Raw genomic sequence first — 24,599 nt, 5'->3', positions numbered from 1 at the left:
ATTGTAGGTCCCTATCAGCACACCCCTTACACAAACACAAAGGCACAGTGCTTGTTTAAGGGGCGTACTCATTGGGTTGGGACAGAAGGCAAAATTTCCAAGGCCTTTAAAGAAACATCCCTCAACTGCTGATAGGTGGCATGGAGAAACACAGATAAGGCCACATTTTCCCTTTTATTTTAATGTGTTTAAAAATTTTGTCCTGAGTGTCAAGAGGCCTTCTTAGCTGGTGCTCTTAAGCCACCAAAGTTTGGGCTGCGTGCCACATTCCCTTGCCAGTTGCAGGATTGTGACCAGTTTTTACCATCAGCACCTCTTGTTTACCCTTTAATGCTTCTACTTGCAACTTAGTTGTGATTTGGCCCTTTGTACCCTGCTGTTGGAATTATCTGGAGTCTCCATATCAAGTTCTGGTGTCGGACAAGGGCTGAGTCTAAGAGCTGTCCTCCTGATTGTGTTCATCACACATTACCTCAGATACATGGCCCTTGTTGTATGGTTCTGAGGTCTCAGGCATCAGTTGTACCAACCATACAGTTATGTGTTGGATTTCCACAACCTTGCCCATGTCACATCTCTTTGGCTACATCTAGACAGCAGAGCTATTTCGGGATACCGGAAGTATCCCGAAATAGCAATTCCACCTTTTTAAACGTGCCCGTTATTTTGAAATATTTCGAAATAACGGGCGCACTCTTCCTGAGTCCCTGTAACCGTTGTTCCACGAGGCTTAAGGGACTTGTCGGAATAGTGCTTCAGTTCAAAATTACCTCAAAATAAGCTATGACATTTGCTTAGCTGTGTAGACGCATCCTTTGTGAGCCACTTAATTACAAACATTGTCAAGGAAAGACTGCAGGGCTTTTCAGTAGCTCCATCTTTACTCGGCAGTCATTGTCCAATGGTGCCTCCTTCATACCTTGGTCATGAACTCTTGTCTTTGCCAATTGTTTACAGACAGCACGAATGTTTTAAAACCTTCCCTTTTGGTATTTTTTATAAACAATGTTGACGGGCATTGATTACATTATCTTCCAATGACCAGTCCTCTTCATCGTCTACCTCTCCGCCAATCTTTGAGTCATCTGCAAACTTCATCAGTGATGATTTCACATTTTCTGGTAGGTCACCGATAAAAATTTTTAAATAGCAGGGGGCTGAGAACTGATCCCTGCAAGACCCATTAGACACACACTTTCTCAGTGATGATCCCCATTTGTAATCCCATTTTGAGACCTGCCTGCTAGACAATTTGTAAGCCATCTAATGTCTGCTGTGATAATTCTGTTTCGCGCTAGTTTTTCAATCAAAATGTCATGCAGTACCAAGTCACACCCCTCCAAAGCTCTTAGTGTATAATGTCAACACTATTTCTTTATCTAATCTTATCAAACAAAGATACCCAGTTACTTTGACAGGTTGAATTTCCCACAAATTTGTGTTGATTGGCATTAATTACATCCTCCTCCTGTAATTCTTTATCAATCAAGTCTGTAACTGATGTCAGGCTGACAGGTCTATAATTACACAGGTTGCCCTGCGTAGCTTTTTCAAATATTGGCACATATGCTTTCTTCCCAGTCTTTTAGAATGTCTCGAGTGTTCCAAGGGCTATTGAAAAGCAGCATTTAACTGTCTCAAAAGTTCCTCAGCCAGGTGAAGGGGGCTTTGAATATAACACAAAGAACTGACCAAAGTAGAGGGAACATATACAATATATGTGACTAGAAGACTTACCTGGCATTGCCTGGGCCCTTCAGGGCAGGGGGCTGGTGATGGGGGTGCAGGAGTCAAGGCAGGGCCTTGGGGATGTGGGGGAGGGCAGGGCAGGAAGTGGGGGCATGTGAAAGTGAGGGTTAGGGGGAAGGAGAGACTTGGGACAGGGAGTCCCATCTGGAGGGGCTTTCTCTCTCCCCACCCCCAGCTGGAAGGGGTTTTATCTGTCCCCTAGGTCTCCTGGCTGGCAGGGCCCCTCCTTCTTCCCTTTCCAGCACTGCAGCCAAGGGCCAGATGGGAGGAGTTTGGGGCAGGGGGGCTACTTACCCAATCTGGCGGCAGGCAAGATGGTGAGTCCCAGCCCTGGCTCACCATTCCCTTAGTCTATGTCTACACTACAGATTTTTTTCAGAAAAACGGTCGTTTTCCCGAAAAAACTTGAATTACGTCCACACCGCAATCACATTCTTTCGAAAGAAAATCAAAAGAACGGAGGGGTTTTTCCGACATTGGTAAACCTCTTTCTACGAGGAAGAAGCCTTTTTCTGAAAGAGCTCTTTCGGAAAAAGGTGTGTGTGGATGGGGAAGAGGGAGTTCTTTCGAAAGAAGAGGAAAGAGCACAGGTGCCCTGGTGGCCACTCATTCCATAGTAATCACAGCTTAAATGTGAGATAGTGTCAATTCAGTGTGGATGCTAACTTTCAAAAAAGCAGATCGCTTTCCTGATGCGCTTTAGCTATGTGGACGCTCTCTTTCAGAAGAAGTTTTTTTGGAAGATCTCTTTGGAAAAGCTTCTTCTGAAAGAAACCTGCAGTCTAGACATAGACTGAGCGGTGCAGCTGCCCCCAGTGGCCACTTTCCAAACAGAAGCCCCCTCCCTTTCCATGTTTGACACGTCCCATAGTCCCAGCACAACCAAACCTTGCTTTAAGTTAGGATCAGAGGATACTGCCTTCCAAATTTGGTGACCCTAGCTCTTAGCAGTTAGGAGAAGTTCTTGAACAAATGGACTTACAAACATACAGACTCAATCTTAGAACGATGGAGGGATGAAGTGTATGGTGATAGATAGATTGATAGATAAATCAATAGATACTGAACTGCCTTCATCATTTAACGTCAACTGATTACTGGAAGAATTGTAAACCATTGGTCATGCTTTCAAACACGCAGCTTACAGGTTTGAGTGGAGATTTTTGTCATTTGACTTTTATACATAGTACTACTTCTTTTCCATAAATCTGACATGTGCTCATCTAGTTTAAAAATCATGCCACGTACATAATGCACAACTACTTTTTGGTCACATTCAGTTGCAGTTGCTGAAGAGGTAATCCTATTAAATAATGCTATGAAAGTAAGTGTGTGTGTGTGTGTGTGTGTGTTTAGGTGCACACACATGCTCGTGTGTGAATGTAAGTGCATACATGCAATGTTGCCGTCCTTTTCTGGTTCTGGTTGCACACTTTCTCATGGTGGATTTCATCAGAACTTCCCCTTAACTTCCCCAAACAGTTTCCGATGCGTCTGAAGACAATTGATAGTTTATACTCAGGTAAATCCCTCTTTTGAAAGTGTAGAGAATGGGTAAGAAGTGTCAGTAGAGATGGAACAAGTGCTAGATTGCCTTGGACTCTGCATCCGACCCCAGGTTTTCATAAAAACTCCATTTCCAGTTAGATATCTAAATAAGGGCCAGATACTCAAAGTACCCAACGTGCACTTCACAGATAAAAGGTGCTCTTAATGCGATGGGTCGTTTTTACACAATCTGTTATAGTTCAAGTAGGAATCAGGTTGGGTGAGGCCAGTCCTTGGCCGTGTGTTCCAGGAGGTTGGATGAGCTGGTCACGGGCCTTTCTGACCTTAGCGTCTATGAATGTCGGAATGAGAAGTAAAACTCTTCTGCAGACAAAGAGGTTTGTCATCTTCACCATGAGTTAGCTGGTTGAGTTAAACACTAGGGTGGGGCTTAGGGTCTAACTCAATCTGTCAACTTGTGTGAAAATGACCTTGCCTCACTTCGAACCAGTCCCTTCCAGCCAGAAAACTTTAGGTAAGGACATCTCCTTTGTTTTGTTTCGGGTTTTTTTTTTTTTCCTTCAGTGAAAACAAGGCCTTAAAATGGGTTTCTTGCTGCTGAGCTGAGGATTATTCTGGACTATTCCGCAATGTCGATGAAAATTGTAGGGAGAAACAGACAGTTCAATACAAACGGCTGCATGGTTTTTAAATGAGGGGGAGGGGTCTGTGGGGAACTTGGAGGCAAACATGGAGCAAAGGATGAGGGAGGGCTGGTTAAAGCTTCTGTAGTCTATGCTGGGATCCTGACCCACAAGGATTCCCACAGTCTCCGGGCTGTCCATAGGGCCATGGAAGCTGCCAGCCCCTGGGATGTTCTCCAGAAGAAAAGAACATGAGTCAGATAAATCCAGTGAACTTTCGGCCTCTCCAGCAACAAGGAGAAAGGAGGGCCACTTTCCCAGGTGGGCACAGCTCTGTGGGACAGGCAGCCTCAATGCCTAGACAGGGACTGCATCTGGCTCCGAGACATCCGACAGCGATTTCATTCTTTGCTTCCCTAAGGAAGGTGGAAACAAACGTCATTCCTTTGGTGGGCTCTTAAATATCTCTGTTCTCTGCTTTGTAACTGTTCAGACCCTCCCCGAGGGGCAAGCGCAGTTTGGCGTTTCGTGTCTTGCAAGGCCTTGCAAGCTGCAGACGTGTGGGCACGTCTAAACTACATTCCTCTGGCGAAAAAGGAATGTAAATGAAGCAAATCAAAAGTGGAAATGAAGCGCGGATTTAAATATCCCAGACTTCATTTGCATATTCACATCTGAGTGCTTTTTCGAGAAAAAGGATTTTTTGAAAGTGAAAACGCAGTCTAGAAGGGTTTTTTTTAAAAAAAACCCTTTTTCCGAAAGAACCCGTACTCCTCTTTTTTTCAGGAGTACAAGTTCTTTCGAAAAATGGGTTTTTTTTCCAAAAGAACCCTGTCTAGACTGCGCTTTCACTTTCGAAAACCCTTTTTCAAAAAAGCACTCGGACGCGAATATGCAAATGAAACGTAGGATATTTAAAGCTGCACGTCATCTACACTTTTGATTTGCTTCACTTAAATTCCTCTTTCGACAGGAATGTAGTCTAGACATAGCCTCACTGCCGGTCACAGGCAGCAACATCTGGGGCGGGGGGTAGTGGAAGGGAGACAGCAGACAAGGGGAATTTTGGCCAAGATCATGAGGGAAACTCCAGCACTAGAGACCCATGGGACACAAAATGTCTACACAAATTGGACAGGCATTAAGACCTCAGCTAAAAGATCCAACCCCTGCAGGACCGGTGTTTGAGCTGCCCTTGTGGGGCTCAGAATTGCCCCGACGGAGTCTCCCCAAGGGAAATTCAGTCAGACAGCAATGGCATTCTCTCTGTGCTCCCTGTTGGCTGCAGCAAGGGAGCCAACAGCCTCAGAGAGCAGCAAACAGCCCTTGTAGCTGGATGCCAAAAGCAAGTTGCCATGAGGAACCGGCCGGAATGTTTCCAAGCAGCCATTCCGCCACAGCTACAAGTTGTGGTTTGAAAGCCGCTGGACGCCACGCCCTGTAGCTCTTTCACAGGGACTGTGGTGCAGCCAGTCCCTGCTCCCTGAGGTCAAGAGGAGCCATGGCTTGGACACCTGGCAAGACCGTGGAGGCCACAATCCAGCCTGGTGGTAGCAGGCCCCTCACGCTGGCCTTGTGGCCTCAGATTCCACCTCAGCGAAGGGAGGAGGGGAGCTGTGAAAATCAGATTCCCCACTTGTGTCACAGACCCGGAGCTGCTGGAGGGCAGGAGGGGAGGGGAGGGAGGCGAGATTCCACCTTCCTTTCCTAAGGGAGAGATTTCCAAAGACAGAGAAGGCAAATGCCGGCAGAGCATGGAGCTCTTGTTACAGCCTCTGGAAACCTCCCGCACGTGGCAGCAGCTGGTGTCTGTGTGGGACACAAGGACAGAGCAGCGCTGTGACATGCTGCACCTTGCTCCCTCTTCCTGTCTGCGTTGGGGTTTGCACCATGCCCCCCTCCCCACACACCACATTCTCCTGGCAGTGCATACCCCTCCCGCAGGTGTGTCTAGCTTACAAGGCCGGTTCTTCAGTGCTGGGCAGGGGACAGTGATTAATGCGACCGAGGGCTCTTACCTGAGTGCTTCCGAGAGAGAAGGAGCCCGAAGACAGCCATGGCCAGGAGAAGGACAGAGAGGGGTACCACAATGAGCAGAATGTTCTTGTAGTCATACCTGGCATCGTCAGCCCCTGGGCAGGAGGAGGAAGATGTCACCACATAGGCACAGGTGTTGGGAACTGGCTTCCCAGCCACCTGCTGCACCATAAATGCCTCTCACACTTCACGAGCCGAGAGCATGATGCCATGGGGAGGGGAAGGGGGGGGAGAGTCGCAGGGAAATTCAGAGGGCCCCGCACATCAGCCTGTCTGCACACGAGCCTGCATTCCCAGCCAGCCCTGCTCGGCCTTCCCCATGCAGCAGACTCCCACTGTGCTGCCAGGACAGACACAGAGATGGGAAGTGACACCCACCCCCTCCTCCCACCTCTCCACTGTGCCAAGAGTGAGCTAAGGAGCAGGAAACGCAAGGGAAACTGAAGTTCCTCTGCTCTGCAATCCCCCACAGGGAGGATTTTTTGCAGATTCTTAACATGAGTGGCATTTCCTGGCCCTTGCCTGGGCTTTTCCCATGGTGCCACGAGCAACCTCGTCCTGTGTTTGCAACAGTCTGGGCCAAAATTGGTTGTCAGCTACACTGGGGAAAATGCAGAGTGACTCCGGAGTGTCAGCAGTGTAGACGTGAGCTGAATGTGGCCCTGACTGAGGCGTTCCCTTTGTGTGTAGTATCGGCTCCGGGGCTGAGGGGCTGAGTGATAAGGGTCACCAACGCCCGACCTTCGAACTGAGCAGTCGTGTAGGAAAACGAGAGCCATTTCCATAGCTTGAACCCAGGTTGGGGTCTGACCTGGGCGTTGGGCACTCGGAACACCCCAGATGTGCCTCAGCCCCAATGGCTCCCCGCCCATTCCACCTCCTCCCCTTTCACCGGGGGGCAAATCTGCCGTGAAAAGGAAATGATCTCCTGCAAAATCCATCCCCCAGGCACTGAGATCCTGGAGCCTTATGGCTACAGCCCAGCTGTGCCCTTGGCTGTTGCCAGGCGGCTGGGACTGTGCTGGGTTTGGGAGAGGGGAGAGATGTGACCTACCTGCTTCCCTCTGGCAGTGATCCCAGGGCGTGATGGTCGCCGAGTTCTGACTGACGGCATTGGCGGCTGTACATGTATAGGACACCTGCCCATCTGAGGGGTCCAGCTTCGCCCAGAGGACCTGGCCAGCCTTGAAGAGCGAGTGCTTGTCCACGCTCAGTGCCTCGCTGTCCGTCCTGCCCCAGCTGTAGGTTACGTTGGTGCCACTTGCCGCCACGCAGGTCAGGAACACCTCACAGGCCCTCGCAGAGTCATGCCGGCCGCTCTCCGAGGTGAACACCTGCAGCGTCAGCTGGGAAACCACTTCTGGACAGGAGAGGGGTCACACTCAACAATTTTCCTCTGGCTACACGCTCAGAGCCCCCTCCCGAGGGGACCGCCTGTCGCCCCAGCACACCCAGTATTAGAGCTGGCATACACCCATTCGCACTCTGACTGTCCCTACAGAGACCAGGCTGACTGGGTGTTCGGTGCTGCTCTCTGGCAGGGCTTTCAACCTTCAACTCTAATAGCCCCAAGTGTCTGGGCGAGTGTGCAGGGCAATGGGGCTGAGGGGGGGTTGAGGCTGTGACAGGCTGTGGGGGCTGCTTCATACTGGGTCCCTCGTCATACAGAGCCAAAGGGGCACCTGCGGTGATTGCAGGTGCTTTGTCAGAACAGAAATAAAGGCAACAGGGAAGTCGAAGCCCCCAAGTTCCCTACGTGCTGCCTTGTGACCGTGACAGCATTTCCTGTTTTGCTGAAGGGCCGTGCTCTCCCTTCCTGCCCTCTGAGACAAATGGGTGCCCACAGTGAGGACGATGGGACATGCCGTCACCTCCCTAGGGCAGGCTGGCTCTGGCTGCCCCACAGAGGCAGCGGTTGTTGTCTCCCATCACGATGCCGGGAGTGGTTCTTGGAGGGCAGTCTTGATCCCTTCTGGCCGTGTAACCTGGGGGGGGTCGATGAGTGATAAGGGCAGCCGGGACCTTCCATCACAAGCTGCCGCCAGGCCAGGAGGATACCGGAGCCCTGCAAACCCATGGCTATCTGCTTCATACCCGCGGATGTGGGTGCAGATATCTGCAGCTCACTTCTGTGGATGCAAGCGTGGATACAAATTTTAGATCTGGGCAGGGCTCTAGAAATTGGCCCCCAGAGCTTTGTATTTAAACCTAAAATATCCTCGGAGTCTGGGTAGGGTGGGTGGCCTGTCCCAGGCCTGTCTGCCTGGCAGCTTATCGCAGACCCCCTGCTCCCTCTTGGGACTCCAGTCAGAGTCCGCTGCTGGGCCTGGCCACCGGCAGGGACGGGCTGGCACCAGGCAGCCCTGCTGGCTCAGGTGAGCCTGCCCGGAGCGTTCCTCCATGGAGAACCTGGCCTTGCTACAAGCATGTCGCCTTCCTGCTCTTACGTGGGGGGGGGGGAAGAGGAGCCCAGCCCGGCATACCGTAGACTGCCAGGTGCAGCAGGTGCCTCTCCGTCTGTCCTCGCGTGTTCACCAGCAGGGCTGAGAAGCTGCCGCTGTCGCCCAGTTCCACCTGGCAGATCTCCAGGGTGAGGTTCCCGTGGAGCCGGCTCCGCCCGTAGAAACGGGATTGGTACAGGGTCTCCGTGGAGCCCCGGAAGTAGGTGGCCACTAGCTCTTCTGCCGGGGTCAGGTACCTCCAGATGGCCTCCCTGACTTGGAACCCGGGGGGGACGTCCACTCCCAGCGACACGGCTCTCCCTACTACTCCTGTCACCTGCAGGGTGGCGTGGGCTGCGGCGGTTGGGGCTGGAAGGAGGCAACAGGCAGATGCTTTCGTGTCAGGGACATGGGAGGAGCTGGGACCAGGAGAAGCATATTTGACACCCTCGCAGCTCTCCTCTCTCGACACCCAGAGCCTTCGTCTCGTCACTCCCCCTGGGCATCTTTGGCAGCTCTCTGGCGGAGCCTGGCTTGGCTGTGGTAGCCAAGGCAGAGTCCCCACAGCCCTCGCCTCTGGTGTCACCTTCCAAGCTCCCTCTTCCTCTCCCCACAGGTGGCCCACCTGCCATGCCCTGGGATGGCGAAGCTGCCAGGACAGAGGCAGCCATGTCACAGAAATGCTAGGGCCTTCCCCCGGCGAGCAGTGGCACCCACAGTAACCCGGCACACCCGGCAAAAACGAGACCAGACTTTCCTCAGGCAAAAAGGAACCGCCACACAGCAGTTTTTAATCAACCGCCCCAAGGCCAGACCACTCCTCCCTCCTCCTAGGCCACTGTCCCACCACCTCCCGGGCTCTTTCTCCACCACAAACACTCTAAAAAGGGCACACACCCCATTTTACACCTCTGTGCAGCTAAGAGCGAATGTTCCAGCAATTGGAAGCAGTGTGGATGCTGCTGTGGTGACACAGGAACCATCGGAACAGCTCCCTGCTTGCTCCAGATGCCGCCTGACTTTGCTGAAGTCAGATATTTAACTGACATGGTCTTTTAAAATTAAATGTTGCAAATTGAGCTTTCTCCCCTGCCCCCACAACAACAACGACAACAAAAAGGAAGGAAAACCCAGGCCTCCAAACAACTGAATCTCACTGGGATAGTTGTTAAACTCTCTTCAAAAACACTGCCACCCCAGCAACAGCTTCCTGGCCACCACAATTAGCTTCAGGCACAGAACCCCCCAAATGTATGCACATGGATCACCACACCTACCTTCATAGATCTAGGAACCACTCCAAACCCCACCAAGAAATCTGTTATCTACAGCCAAGCCCTCTGCTACCACAATATAGGCTCCAAAGAGCAAGTCCAGTCAGAATACATGTCTTCATACACTTCATACTGCCTTCACCAAACCAGGACACACCGCCAGAAAATATGGCCCTCTTAAATACCCCAAGGGAACCAGTTTCAGTACACAAATAACCCCCTCCCCCTGACCACACAGCATCCTGGAACCCATATCATCAAACAATTACAACCCATCCTCAATGGGTATCAAATGCTGGAAGAAATCTTTCCTGAATCCCCTCCTTGGGCTTTCAAGCAACCCCCCAATCTCACCAAGTTCATCGTCAGAAGCCAGTTCCCCACCGACCAGGACGCAACAACTCAAAGTAGCACCAGAACAATACAGGCCAAATCTGCAGACATTTCTTCACTGCTGCAATGACCAACCCCCTTACCAAACCTTTAAAGCCCCCTTCCATAGGTCCCACACATGCCTATCTTAAGAAGTGGAGCACCTAATCAGGGGCCCTCAATGCATCAGGAACAACCAGTGTAAATCACAGAACCACAGGGCTGGACGGGACCTTGAGAGGAAACCAGACAAGAGCCATGTTCTGGAATGAACTCACACAGAACAATGATAGGCGGTGAAAGTACTTCCCAGAGCATCACCACCTCTCTGACCTCTCAGCCCTCGGCCTCAGCAGAAACCTGCACAGCCACCTTCAAGAGAGACGCCTGGGAACTTAAATTCAGAACGTTGCTAGACACCTGTAATCGTGGCCTGAATAGCAGTGCTGGACTTGTGGCTCGTTCCCACACTGTCACCCACTATTGGTCTCCCCAGGTTTGCTTTTCCTTTTCCCCTTGTGGCTGGAGAGGTGTTAACAAGCCCCTTCAACTGTGCTAAACCATCTATCCCACCTTGTATTTAGCAGTGACACTCCCAGCACATCTCCCGGAGGTGAAGCAGGGCTCTGTGTGAACTAGAAAGTTTGTCTCGCTCACCAACACAAGTTGGTAGTAAAAGAGACTATTACCTCTCCTCCTTCAGGGGCGGAGAACCTTTTCTGGGTTGGGGGGCCGCTGACCCACAGAAAAATTAGTCGTGGGCCGCACACACGTGAGAAACAACAAAAAACCCAACCCTCACTGATGTGACCCCTAGCTGAGAAGCAGCAGGACACGCCCCACGTTCCCCTCGCACACCAGAGCCTGTGGGGGATTGGGGGGGCAGCCTAGTAGCTTTTCTGTGCTCTAGCCCTGCTGTAGGGCTGAGGGGTAGCCCTGAGTCTCCGGGGCTGGATCCAGGCAAGACGAGGGCTGCGTCCAGCTCCTGGGCCGTAGGTTCTCCACCCTTGTGGATCAGCTTCTTAGATCAGGAGAGCTGGACACCGTCTTTTTGTTCTGGCCCAGCCCCCCAGCACAACAGGTCCGTGGGTGGGGCTGCTAGGTGCACTAGGGCAATACAAACAATGCACAACTGTCCATGTGAACCTGGCAGCAGCCCATGGATAGCCGTGGGCATCTACTCTGGTCTACGTGATCCCACGACTCACCCAGCTGCCCTGCGACACGGCCGGCTGCTCCTGTGGGAGAAAGGAGCCGCCCCCCTCACTCTCTGGTACACACGCGGGCCTGATGTGTTCCAGTGATGCTCACGTCAGTGGGGAGCCCTGTGGCTGGGTTGGTGTCGGAGCTGGTGGAACCCCTGCTGTCACCGCTGTCTGTCCACGCGCTGGTGAAAGGTCTGAGCCCACAGGCACTGTGGGACAGGCCCGGGGAGGAGGGGGGAGAGCTCTTACCTTTGTGCAGGAGCAGAGCCAGCACCAGCCACGCCACCATCTCGCTGCTCCAGAGCCCACAGGGGCCTGTCTCGGGAGCAAATGAAAGCTCTGGTTGGAGTCTGGCAATGGGATTGCCTGCCTTTCCCACAGGAAATCCCCTCTTCTTGGTCATCACTCAAAGCCGCAGCTCAAAGCAGAAGTGAAAGTCTGTGCTCAGTCTGCAGTTCCCAGGAGCAATTAGCAGGCCCTGGGCAGAGGCAGGAGAGAAACCCTGGTCTCATTCAACACCAGCACCACGGAGGGTCCCTAAGGGAAGGTGGAATAGGGCCAGGCAGGTACCAGCCCACACGGAGGCCGCTCTGCCCTGGGCAGAGAACGAACCAGCTCATCCTGTCTCCAAAGAAGAGGCCAATGGCCCAGGGGTACAGGACTCACATTGCTGGTGATGCGACCAGAGCACCACGGCAGAGCTCACACCATGGTGAACTCTGTCGCACGGAACGGCTCCATGACCCCAACCTCTGGGTGCCTTCTGGCTGGACGTCGCACAATTAACATCCTCCTCCCTAGAACGTTCCCACTACGTAGGCATCTACTCTGGTCTACATGTTCCCACAACTCACCCACTACGGTCTGTGGCACAATTTAATCCAGTCCAGGGTGCGGGCCGCTGGCCATGGAGCACGGCTTCCTGAAGTGCCCAGATGGACGTGGCTTCTGGCCCCTCGTCCTGCACGCAGGGAAGGAGGCGCACATGGAGGGGGGGTGGCCAGAGTGAGGAGGGAGCGGGACAAACTCCCGAGCCTCTTCCTTTTTTGGGGCTCCTCACTTCTGGTTTTGCTTCTCACTGGCATGTGGCTCCCGACTGATTTTTCTGTGGCTTAGTGGCCCCCGACCAAAGCAAGATCCCCCACCCTGGGTCGAGAGGGGGAACTCTCTGTACAGAGCAGGGGATGCTTTGGTAGAGAGCTGAGTGCAGGGGCTGTTCTGAAAGGTCCTGTTTCTTTCGGCCCTGGGAGAGGCAGCTGTGAGTCCATAATTCCTGGGGGGAGTTCCCTCCGCAGTCTGGGGCTGACCCCCGGGGAGGCCCTGTCCCCAGCACAGATGAGCTTTCCCCCATGGCAGAGAATCCCAGGGGACAGTAAGAACAGTCGGACAATGGGACAGGCTGCTGTGGGACGTTGGGGGAGCCCCTTCAGCATGGGCTATGAGGCAGGGGGAGGCATTGCCTTCCCAGCCTGCCAGGCCTGGTCCTGCCCACACTCTGCCCCCACAATGTCCCCTGCTTTAGCTTGGCTCCCGGGCTGCCGCCATGCTGCGGCTGAGGATGCTGGGGTAGGGCACTCTGCCTGTGCGACTGGGGATGCCTGACCACCCTGTGCTCACATGCCACCCACCCTCTACGTGATCTGAGGCCAGGGAGGCTCACTCGGGGGGCTGGAAACCTGCCCCTAGGGTGGGGTCTTGCATGGGGGTGGGGAGGCCTGCCCCTGTGTGGTGCGTGGCTCCCGTGGCTCCCGTGGCAAGCAGGGCCTGGAGCCGAAGGGGCAGAGCTAGGGGCTTGCCTCCCCTTGTCCTAGGTTCACCCACTGCCCATGCCCTTCAGCACTGGTTCTCTAAAGGAGCCTGGAGAAACACCTGTCTGGGGTAGCTAGACCCAGCAAGCCCTGTGTCTGGGCAGGGGGTTGTTAGACTGGATGACCCTGGTGGTCCTGTCTAGCCCTATGGCTCTAAGGCCTGGAGAAGCAGAGCTGTCAATCACAGCCCCTAGGTTGGAGCTTCAGGGTCTTTTAGATGCCTGGGCCCAGGCCTCTGAGCATCCCAAAGATCAGGGCTGAGACCTTGAACGTGTCTCTTGTAGTGGAGAGATACAGGCCCTGAAGCAGGGCCCATAGGCTCCCCCTAGGCAACTTTTACCCTTTGGATGCCACCCAGTGGCTTGCCAGCAACTAGTGGGCTGAACAGCTGATGGTAGCCACGAGGTGCTAGCAAGCCAAAGAGACACAGAGGGGCAGCCAGCCACGTCGATTGGTCCAGCTGCTGTTTAAGCCAGAAGAAGCCTCAGAAATTTAGTTAGTTCCTGATTGGCAGCTTTGTTGGCTGCTGAGCCTTGCTCTGCCAACTGGCCCCTCCATCCTGCCTTCCTGGCCTGTTCCTGCCCCTGGGCTATGACCACTAGGTCTGACTGCCCAAGCCCCAGTCATTTACATTTCTAAAGGGAGTCAGTGTAGGGAGCACCGGACGGGTCTGACGTGCCGTATCTTGGGGGGATGCGCTGCAACGTTCTCTACCAGTCGGTGGGTCCTATGGGCTGGAGGGTTCATGCCCAGGTCTGACACGTGGCTGCCAGTGATGAAGGTGTGAATGACTGAGGTTGGGTCCTTGTCTGCCGGGAAGCCAGCTGGAGCGAGCGGGCGCTGCATGGTGCCATGTATTTCCCCTGCTCCACCTTTACCAACTCCACAAATCTTACGGATTCCAGTGCTGCCCTTCCTGATTGACATCTGATCACATTGGAGTAACATGGGTGTAATCAGGCTTTGAATGAGTTCTCCCCTGACGGCTACCGGTTGAACCTCTCTAGTCCGGCACTCTCTGGTCTGGCAACATCTGGGTCCCGCATGATTTTACTTAGCCGGATGTCCACTTAGTGTGGGTGTGGCCAAGTTTCCCGCGGTCCCATAAAGTTTGTTTACAGCCTCCAGCCCTGGCTTTCAGGGTTCTGAGCTGTTATTTAGCTCTAATTTACCCCCAGGAAGCAGTGGAAGTGCTATGAATGCTGCTAGACAATATTGACCTCCCATGGTCCAGCAAATTCGCTGGTTCGGCACCAGTCAGGTTCTGAGGGTGCCGGACTAAAGAGGTTCCACCTGTGGAGACAATATGGGGAAGAAGATGTCAGGAGCTCACCTTGTGGGCATGGGCACACCCACTCGTGTAGGTGCCTAGCTTGATGGGATGACTTGCCCGAAATGATCCCTTTTGGCTGAGGTTGAATCACAAATCAATTTGTTATTGGGGGCAGAAAAACTAAAGGGTTGTTGTCCTTGTGTGAATCAAGGGCAGCCAGACTGTGTCTGACATGAGCTGACTGAAGGGTTCATGCTCATATAAATTGCACTCCCTAGGTAGGGCACAGGGGTGCCAAAGGTTAGTGGAGTTGAGAGGGGATGGAGACAGGTAGAAGGGGCCTAGATAAGTATAAGGAGCCACATCTGGAGTATTGCATCTAGTTCTGGGGGCCCCATTACAGAAAGGATGTGGATGCATTGGAAAGGGTCTAGTGGAGGGCAACCAAAATGGTTAGGGGGTTGGAACACATGACCTATGAGAACAGGCTGAGGGATTTGTGCTTGTTTAGCTTGCAGAAGAGAAGAGTGAGGGGGGATTTGAAACCTGAAGGGGGGTTCCAAAGAGGATGGAGAGAGGCTGTGCTCTAGTGTGAGGCACTAGTGACAGATGGCAGAACAAGGAGCAATAGTCTCAAGTTACAGTGGAGGAGGTCTAGGTTGCGTATTAGGAAAAACTATTTCCCTGGGAGGGTGGGGAAGCACTAGGATGGGTTACCTAGGGAGGTGGTAAAATCTCCCTCCCTAGGGGTATGTCTACACTACCCCCCTAGTTCAAACTAGGGTGGTTAATGTAGTCATACGGAGTTGCAAATGAAGCCCGGGACTTGAATTTCCCGGGCTTCATTTGCATAAAGCTGGGCGGCGCCATTTTTAAATGTCCGCTAGTGTATACGAGGAGTAACGGTAGTTCGGCTTTATGCAAATGAAGCCCGGGAAATTCAAATCCCGGGCTTCATTTGCAACTCCGTATGACTACATTAACCACCCTAGTTCGAACTAGGGGGGTAGTGTAGACATACCCTAGGTTTTTAAGTCCTGTCTTGGGGTTGGTCCTGCTTTGGGCAGGAGGCTGGACTTGATGACTTGCTGAGGTCTCTTCCAGCCCTAGGAGTCTATGATTCTATGATAGGATTTGGCCTGTCTTCTCACCAGTGGATAATAACAGAGCTTATTAAGACTCAAGTGAGAGTCACATGGCTAGAGCTGCTTTGGGACTGTGTTTCTGAGGCCAGGTCTACACTAGACTGGAAGGTGGGCTTAAAGTATGCAACTCCAGCTATGTAAATAATGTAGCTGGAGTTGACATACCTTAAGTCGAGCTTGGCGCCATCTTCACAGTGGGAGGTCAAAGGGAGCAAACACTTCCGTTGGCTTCCCTTACTCCTCACGACTGCAAGGAGTACAGGCACCAACTGGAGGTGCCCTCAGTCTTCGATTTAGCTGGTCTTAACTAGACCCACTAAATCAAACGTCAGAAGATTGATCTCTGTGCATAAGTATCGACGTGGCCTGATGCAAGATACTACTCAGCCTGCACTAGCGGGGAGGCTGCTGCTCCCAGAAGAGATGAAATCATTGAGAGCCGTTTTTAGTGTTGGGACCTCAAGAAATCCCAGTGTGGAGCAGTGAGCAAGAGGGTGAGTGTCTGGACAGTGAAGTGACCAAAGTGCCCCCTTCCCAGAGTGGGAAGTGGGCTCACAGGAATGTACTCCTGAATTTTGGGTTTTCCCTGACTCAGGACAACAACTGTGAGTGGAGTGCGGGGCAGGAAGAAGAGAGGGTATGTTAAAGGGTGTGGGTTAGTTGCTGGATTTAAGAACCGGAGGCAAAAGGACACTGCCCAATGTACATTGGGGAGGGAGGTATTTTGCTCATGGTTTGATGTTTATGAATCCCGCCTATGGGATTTTCTCAAGTTAACATTTGGCTACTTTCCACCTTGCGAGAGGGGAAGTGTTACCCATTAGAGGCACCCAAGGTGTGAAGTATAATGTCCCAGGTTACTGGGTGCGGGCTCAAGATGGTTTTGTGTTGTTTGATTGGAAAGGAAGCCCTAGATACTGAACCTGGCTATCGCTGCTGTCACCTACCACTGGCAGAAGGGTTATGTGGGGTGAGACAAAGGTGCATTTCTGAAGTGTGCTGGAGAGGGCTGCTTGGCATCCAGTTTTGCACCAGAACATTGGTCAAAAAGGGATCCTGACAGCTCTGGCCAGCTGACTGGATCCATAGAAATCTGGTTGGCAGTGCAGCATGGCTAAGGCAGGCTCCTTGCTCTGCCTCTGTCAGCTCCCAGAAGTGGCTGGCACCTCTCCTCAGCTCCTATGTGGCGGCACGGCCATGAAGGCTCTGTGCACTGCCTCTATCCCAGGGCCAGCTCTGACCTCCCATTGGCTGGAAACTATGGCCAATGGGAACTGTGGGGTTGGCAGCTGCAGGCAGGAGCAGCACACAGAGCTGCCTGGCTGTGCTTTTGCCTAGGAGCTGACGGGAAATGCCAGCTATTTTGGAGAGCTGCTAATTTAAGCAGTGCCCAGACACTGCCACCCTCACCCCCTGCTTCACCCCAAACTCCTGCGCTTCCTCCCACACTCAAATTCCCTTCCAGAGCCTGCATCCCTCACCCTCTCCTACAGCCCAACCCCTAGCCCCAGCTCTGAGTCCCCTCCCACACCCAAACGCCTTTCAGAGCCCATACCCTGAACCCCCTCCCCTCAGTGCAACTCCCTGCCCCAGCCCAGAGCACCTCTGCACCCACACTCTTTCCCAGAGCTTGCACCCCACCCCGCCTCCTACACCCCAACTCCCTGCCTCAGCTCTGAGTCCTCTTCCACACACAAACTCCCTCCCAGACACTGCACCCCCTGCATGCTGAACCCCACAATCCTAGCTCAGAGTCTGCACCTCTCATTCCCATCTCAGAGACTGCACCCCCAGCCAGAGCCCTCCCCCCTACACCCCAACCCCCCAACCCAACCTGGAGCCCCTATCTGCACCCTGAACCTCCCATTTCTGGTCCTCCTGGAGCCCACACCCCCATCCCACAGCCCATACCCCCTCCCACACCCTATCCTCCTGACCCAGTCTGGAGCCCCCACCCACACTCTCAACCCCTCTTTCCTGCCCCCAGCCTAAAGCCCACACCTGAACGCCCTTCCAAGCTCGGGGAAAACAAGCATGTTAGTGAGGGTGGGGGAGAGTCAGTAATGGAAAGTGGAGGGATGGAGTGAGCGGAGCGCTTAGTTCGAACTAGGAAAACCTCATTTTACGAGGATTAAGCCTAGTTCGAACTTACTAGTTCGAATTAAGGGGTGTGTAGCCCCTTAATTCGAACTAGTGGGAGGCTAACCCTCCCCAGGTTTCCCTGGTGGCCACTCTGGCCAACACCAGGGAAACTCTATGCCCCCCTCCCGGCCCCGGACCCCTTAAAGGGGCACGGGCTGGCTATGGTGCCCGTGCCAGGTGCAAGCCTGCCAGCACCCAGCTAGCAGACCCTGCACCTGGCACGGCACAGAGCCACCCACCCGATGTCCCCCAGCCCACCCCCTCTTCCCGGGACCAGGCTGGCGGCTCCCGGGAGCTTGCCCTGGACCGCAAGAGGTGGGCACCCGCCTGGTCTAGTGCAAACATCGTGGACCTCGTCCACGACCTCCGCACTAGGCACAGGAAAGTGGCCGTCTAGGGCAGGAGAGCTGCCAGCCTGGCCACCCAGGAGCAGGTGTGCATGAAAATCAAGGGGGTCCACTGAGACCCCCGACCCTGAGCCCTGAGCTTACAATGGCCGTCCTGGGTCAGACCAAAGGTGCCCTTGGTGGGTAAAGAACAGGTTAGGAAATATTTAGAAAAACTAAACGTACACAAATCCATGGGTCCAGACTTAATGCACCCAAGGGTACTGAAGGAGTTGGCAAATGTCATTGAGGAGCCTTTGGCCATTATCTTTGAAAAGTCGTGGAGATCGGGCGAAATCCCGGATGATTGGAAAAAGGCAAATGTAGTGCCCATCTTCAAAAAAGGGAAGAAGGACGATCCAGGGAACTATAGGCCGGTCAGTCTTACCTCGGTTCCTGGAAAAATCATGGAAGGGATCCTAAAGGAATCCATTTTGAGACACTTGAATGAGAGGAAAGTGATCAGGAATAGTCAGCATGGATTCACAAAGGGCAAGTCGTGCTTGACCAATCTGATTAGCTTCTATGATGAGGTAACTGGCTCAGTGGACATGGGAAAGTCAGTGGATGTTATATACCTTGACTTTAGCAAGGCTTTTGATACAGTCTCCCACAATATTCTTGCCAGCAAGTTAAGGTAATGCGGATTGGATAAATGGACGGTAAGATGGCTAGAAAGATGGTTAGAAGGCCGGGCCCAGCGGGTAGTGATCAATGGCTCGATGTCAGGATGGCGGTCGGTTTCTAGTGGAGTGCCCCAAGGTTCGGTTCTAGGACCAGTTTTGTTCAATATCTTTATTAATGACCTGGATGAGGGGATAGATTGCACCCTCAGCAAGTTTGCAGATGACACTAAGCTAGGGGGAGAGGTAGATACGCTTAAGGGCAGAGATAGGGTCCAGAGTGACTTAGACAAATTGGAGGATTGGGCCACTAGAAATCTCATGAGATTCAACAAAGACAAGTGTAGAGTCCTGCACTTGGGACGGAAGAATCCCAAGCATAGTTACAGGCTGGGGACCAACCAGTTAAGTAGTAGTTCTGCAGAAAAGGACCTGGGGGTTACAGTGGATGAGAATCTAGATATGAGTCAACAGTGTGCCCTTGTAGCCAAGAAGGCTAATGGCATATTAGGATGCATTAAGAGGAGCATTGCCAGCAGATCCAGAGATGTCATTATTCCCCTTTATTCGGCTTTGGTGAGGCCACATCTGGAGTACTGTGTCCAGTTCTGGGCCCCCCACTACAAAAAGGATGCGGACGCATTGGAGAGGGTCCAGCGGAGGGCAACCAAAATGATTAGGGGTCTGGAGCATATGACCTACGAGGAGAGGCTGAGGGACTTGGGTCTGTTTAGTCTGCAGAAGCGAAGAGTGAGGGGGGACTTGATAGCAGCCTTCAACTTCCTGAAGGGAGGTTCCAAAGAGGATGGAGAGAGGCTTTTCTCAGTAGTGACAGATGGCAGAACAAGGAGCAATGGTCTCAAGTTGTGGTGGGAGAGGTCCAGATTGGATATTAGGAAAAACTATTTTACTAGGAGGGTAGTGAAGCATTGGAATGGGTTACCTAGGGAAGTAGTGGAGTCTCCATCCCTAGAGGTGTTTAAGTCTCGGCTTGACAAAGCCCAGGCCGGGTTGATTTAGTTGGAATTGGTCCTGCCTAGAGCGGAGGGCTGGACTTGACGACCTTCTGAGGTCTCTTCCAGTTCTATGATTCTATGATTAGGGGATGGTTGGATGAAATAACATGATCTTGGTAACTAATTGACCATTCATTATAGGGAACTTTCTGGGTGTCTGGCTGGTGAGTCTTACCCACATGCTCAGGGTTTAGCTGATCGCCATATTTGGGGTCAGGAAGGAATTTTCCTCCAGGGTAGATTGGCAGAGGCCCTGGAGGTTTTTCGCCTTCCTCTGGAGCATTGGGCACAGATCACAGCTGAAGGACTCTCTGCATGTTGGGGCCTTCAAAGTATTTGAAGGCTTCAATATCTGAGACATAGGTGAGAGGATTATTCTAAGAGGGGTGGGCGAGATTCTGTGGCCTGCACTGTGCAGGGGGTCAGACTAGATGATCATAATGGTCCCTTCTGACCTTAAAGTCTATGAGTCTATGAGTCTATGAAAGGTCCATCTAGCCCAGTAGCCTGTCTGCCGACAGCGGCCAACCCTAGGGACCCTGGAGGGGATGGACCGAAGACAGTGACCAAGCCATTTGTCTCGTGCCATCCCTCTCCAGCCTTCCACAAACTTTGGGCAGGGACAGCACTCCTACCCCCTGGCTAAGACTACTCCATGGACCCAACCTCCATGACTTGATCTCACTTCCCTTTAAACTCTGTTCCAGTTGTAGCCTTCACAGCCTCCTGCAGCAAGGAGTTCCGCAGGTTAACTATTTGCTTTGTCAAGAACAACAACTTTCTCTTACTAGTTTCAAGCCTGCTACCCATTCCTTTCCTTTGGTGTCCTCTAGTCCTTCTTTATGGGAACTCAGGAAGAACTTTTCTGAATGCACCCTCTCCACCCAACCCCTGCTTTTAGAGACCTCTATTCTGTCCCCGCTCCGTCTCCTCTTTTCTAAGCTGAACAGTCCCAGTCTCTGTAGCCTCTTTTCATCTGGGACCTGTTCCCAACCCCTGATCATGTTAGTTGCCCTCCCCTCTCCCAGCCTTTCTCTTCCTCTCTCCCACCTCCTTTTCCCAGTCTCCCCCAGTTTTGTTCAATAAAGACAGAGTCAATGTTGGAAGAAATGTTATCTTTATTTTGTACATCAATAAGAAGGGGGGCTAGGGAAGGGTAAGTGTAAGGAGGTGAGGGAGGAATGGGGTACGTGCCCCCGATGGGGAGGACTGGGCTGGCTCTGCGGGCTTCTGGGGGTGGAAGCTCTCCTGCAGCCCCCCGATTACCCCCTCTCCCCAGATGGCAGCCTGCGGCAAGTGCAGCCGGGCTGATGGCCGAGTGGTGTGATGTGCCCAGTGTGGGTACTCCGGGCACTCCAAGGCAGGACTGCTTTGCAAGCGGGGCACCCCTTAGAACTGTCTGTCCGGGGTGGGGGTCGGGACCCTTTAAGCGCAGCCCTCGGCTAGCCTGAGACAGCAGCTCCACGCTCTAAGTCCTCCTCTGATGCCCTGCCGGCACTGCTTCCGGCCATCCTTAAGCCCTGTTCAGGGTCCACTCAATGTGGACTTGCTAGTTCGAATTAGCAAAACGCTAATTCGAACTAGTTTTTAGTTCGAGACGCGTTAGTTCGAATTAGCTTAGTTCGAATTAACTAATTCGAACTAAGTTAGTTCGAATTAACGTTGTAGTGTAGACGTACCCTGGGTGCTTTAGGGAGGTGGCCTAGGAGGAGGGGGCTATTTGGCAAGGCGTTCACAGCAATGGCCAGTACGGAAGAGTGACTTTGTGAGTCATTTCTGTTACATGTAAAGAATTCGATTGCTAAGGAAATGTAAGATCTGAACGTAGCCGGTGTTCAAATACTAGCCCCTGCTATGATGACTCCATATCATTACAAATCCTTTCTACGCTGGGCAAGCTGGGATTGGTCCTGCCTTGGGCAGGGGGCTGGACTTGATGACCTCCTGAGGTCTCTTCCAGCTCTATGGAGCTCTGCTGTTAACCCCCCTAAACTAAACAATCTCTAATGTGAACCAATTCTAGCTAGCCGATGGGTTCAAAGTGAGGCCACCAATGGATGTCCAGGAGAACCTCACCCATCCATGTTGAGGCTAAAATGGGTCCTTTCAATCCCCTAGGCTCAGCTCCTGCAGGCCAGAGACCCTCCCACAGGGACTGCAGCATTAGGGGGCCATTTCTCCCGACTACGTAAGCGACACTCTCAGGTCTGGTGACTTGTAACGACTTTATGGAAAGACTGGCTGATTGGCAAAGGAGTCATCTCCTTGGCAACTGTAGTCCAGTGACTAGCGCCCATCCTGACTAAAATGCCTCCTATGTCCACTTTGAATTGTTCTAACAACCTTCTTGCTCTTGGCACCTGCTGTGTGTGTGTGTGCGAGGTTAAAGGGGTCCCTAGTGTCAGCCAGGATGGGATAGATATCTCCAAGGGGGCTGGTTAGTCGGAACTAGAGCCAGGGTAGAATCCTAGAATACTAGAACTGGAAAGGACCTTGAGAAGTTGTCAAATCCAGCTCCCTGCCCTCACGGCAGCACCAAGCACCAGCTAGACCATCACTGATAGATGTTTATTTAACCTGCTCTTAAATATCTCCAGTGATGGAGAGTCCACAACCTCCCTAGGCAATTTAGTCCAGTTTAACCTCCCTGACAGACAGGAAGTTTTTCCTAATGTGCAACCAAAGCCTCCCTTGCTGTGATTTAAGCCCATTTTTCTCCCTCCTTCTTGTAACACCCTTTTAGGTACTTGAAAAATATAAATGTTATAAAAATTGTCTTCTGGTTCCTCTTCTCAGCTCAAACAACAATTTCCGCCGCTTTTAAACAAAATTGCTGAGACCACAGTGGGAGGAGGTGCAGGAGGAAATGGGCTCCCGCCAGACTGCTTCTGCTCAGCTTTGTTGCTCTTGGTGCAGAAGAGGCGGAGGAATATTTTGGGCAGTGGATTCCAAGGGGCAGGGCAAGCCACGGGCTGGCTGTGTTGCTGGGTCTCTTGTGTATTTATAGTTTTGTTAGCGCCCTGGAAGTGACACCAGGGTTTGTCTTTAGCAAATTAAAGGAAACGGCTAACAAGTAGAAGAGCTATTCATAGACTAGGAGGGCTGGAAGAGACCTCAGGAGGTCATCTAATCCAACCCCCACCTCAAAGCAGGACCAGTCCCAACTATTGCAATGTGCATGTTACATGTAAACATCAATGCACTTGTCTGATTTCCTGAGCCTCTTATATGATATTTATTCAGTTGCTACGTAATAGATTCACAGAGTATTGTGATCATTTAGGCCCATGCAATGCACGCCATAGGAGTGGCCTACTTTAAGTCCTGTTTGAACTAGAGTGACAGCCAGTCTTCAATTTAAAATGGCCATTGATAGAGAATCCACTACAGCCCTGGCTAAAGGGTTCCAAAGGTTACACCATCACTGTGAAAAACCGTACGCCTCATTTCCATACTGAGTACATTTAGCTGCAACTTCCACTCTCTGGATCTTAAACATTTGTCTGAGAGTATGTCTACACTACCCCCCAGTTCGAACTAGGGGGGGTAATGTAGTCATACGGAGTTGCAAATGAAACCCGGGATTTGAATTTCCCAGGCTTCATTTGCATGAAGCTGGCCGGCGCCATTTTTAAATGCCGGCTAAGTCGGACCCCGTGCCGCGCGGCTACACGTGGCACGGACTAGCTGTACACCTCGTTCCACTAAAAGTGTGTGTGTGGGGGGGGGTGTCACTGGTAACAGGTAACTGTGGGGGCTGGATCCTGGCAAGCCGGGGGGGCTGCATCTGGCCCCCGGGTCTGAGGTTCCTCACCCCGACTTAAAATGTACCATGTTAATTTTATATTGGCCTTGTTTTGTTTTTGTTTTTAATGAAAATGCTGCGCAGGACCAAGCCCAATGCCTTCCAGAAGTGGAAGTCGATCCCGTCACCACGGGGACTGCCGGGCTCTGTAATTTATGTGCTTGGTGTTTCTTTTCAAGCCACTACAGAGCAGCGCTGCAAAGCCTGGCAGACGATTTCCTGAGTGTGCCCGAGAAGAGCTGTGACTGAGGGTGTGAGAGGAGCTGGGCAGAGCCCAACTCTCAAAGGGAGAGTATTTTATGCCATGCCCTAGGGGTCTGTTCCCGACTGGATTTTCACCCTGGCGCCTGCCTGTCTCCTGGAGGCAATGGTGTGTTGGTCAAGGATACAGGCTCTGGGGGGCAAGCTAAGGAGCACATCCCCTAAAGAGAGGCAAAAGGGGCGTGAGGTACGTGAGCCGGAGCCAGGAGTGGAAAAAGCCCCCTAAAAGTGTGTGTGTGTGGGGGGGGGGCACTGGTAATTGAAACGTGGCCTCGCCCCCGTGCCCTGCTGTCATGACACCTATTCCCCCAAGACTCCAGCTTCACATGCCCATTATCCTGAGGTCCCTCCCTCATACCACCCATCCCCCTGTGTGTGAGGCGGGTGGGGGACAGGTTCCAGAGCCTGCAGGTTGCCAGTCCTGCCCAAGGGACCTTCCTGGACTGATTTAACCTGCTTCTCCTCCCCTACCCCCATCCAAAGAAAGAGCTAAACCGGCTTCGTTAGGAGCGTCTTTGTTACATCAAACAACCAAGCGGCGCTGAGATCAGTTTTGCTAGGACTGTGTTGCTAAGAGCTACAGCCCAGGCAGAGCAGAGATGGGGGCCTGGCCCGGTCGACAAGGCGCTGACCCTGGCTAGGAGATTGCCGTGCTGAGGTCACAACAAAGGCGGTGGCAGCAGGCGGAGACGGCTACTCAGCCAGAGAACGAGTAGCCGGGGAGGTGGAGAGGCGCAATGAGGGGTCAGAAGGGTGGCTGGTGGAGAGGCATGATGGGCAGCCAGCAGGGCAGCAGGGGACAGCCAGCGAGCAGCCAGCACGGTGGCCAGTGAAGAGGGGCGGCCAGTGAGTGCCCGGGCAGTGGAGCGAGTAAGGTGCCTCTTTTCCTTTTGGGGAGGAGGTGAGCTCTGCAGATGCACCTCTGAATTC

General features: G+C 52.6%; 1 protein-coding gene across 1 annotated transcript; it reads right to left on the bottom strand.

Moving 5' to 3' along the window:
• Positions 1-859: 859 nt before the first annotated feature.
• SLAMF8 (SLAM family member 8) lies at positions 860-11,628 on the bottom strand. The gene is made up of 5 exons (XM_006115245.4): positions 11,460-11,628; positions 8,402-8,728; positions 6,973-7,278; positions 5,900-6,013; positions 860-4,297 (listed from the first exon to the last, which is right to left on the bottom strand). The coding sequence occupies exons 1-5, from the start codon at positions 11,611-11,613 to the stop codon at positions 4,239-4,241; spliced, it is 960 nt and encodes a 319-aa protein (XP_006115307.2). The 5' UTR covers positions 11,614-11,628; the 3' UTR covers positions 860-4,238.
• Between the last annotated feature and the right edge of the window lie 12,971 nt (positions 11,629-24,599).

The sequence above is a fragment of the Pelodiscus sinensis genome, chromosome 24 (genome assembly GCF_049634645.1).
Source record: "Pelodiscus sinensis isolate JC-2024 chromosome 24, ASM4963464v1, whole genome shotgun sequence".
In the NCBI taxonomy this organism is placed as follows: Eukaryota; Metazoa; Chordata; order Testudines; family Trionychidae; genus Pelodiscus; species Pelodiscus sinensis.
The sequence above is the reverse complement of the archived record's forward strand: the minus strand, read 5'-3'. Positions and strand labels throughout refer to the sequence as shown.

Bases quoted from the DNA above. Each gene is read 5' to 3' on its own strand.
- SLAMF8 (XM_006115245.4), bottom strand. From the start codon at position 11,613: ATGACCAAGAAGAGGGGATTTCCTGTGGGAAAGGCAGGCAATCCCATT. The intron at 7,279-8,401 runs GTATGCCGGGCT...TCTCCTGTCCAG, and splicing joins GCTGCACCTGGCAGTCTACG to AAGTGGTTTCCCAGCTGACG. The intron at 4,298-5,899 runs GTAAGAGCCCTC...CACCTTCCTTAG, and splicing joins TCTCTCTCGGAAGCACTCAG to GGAAGCAAAGAATGAAATCG.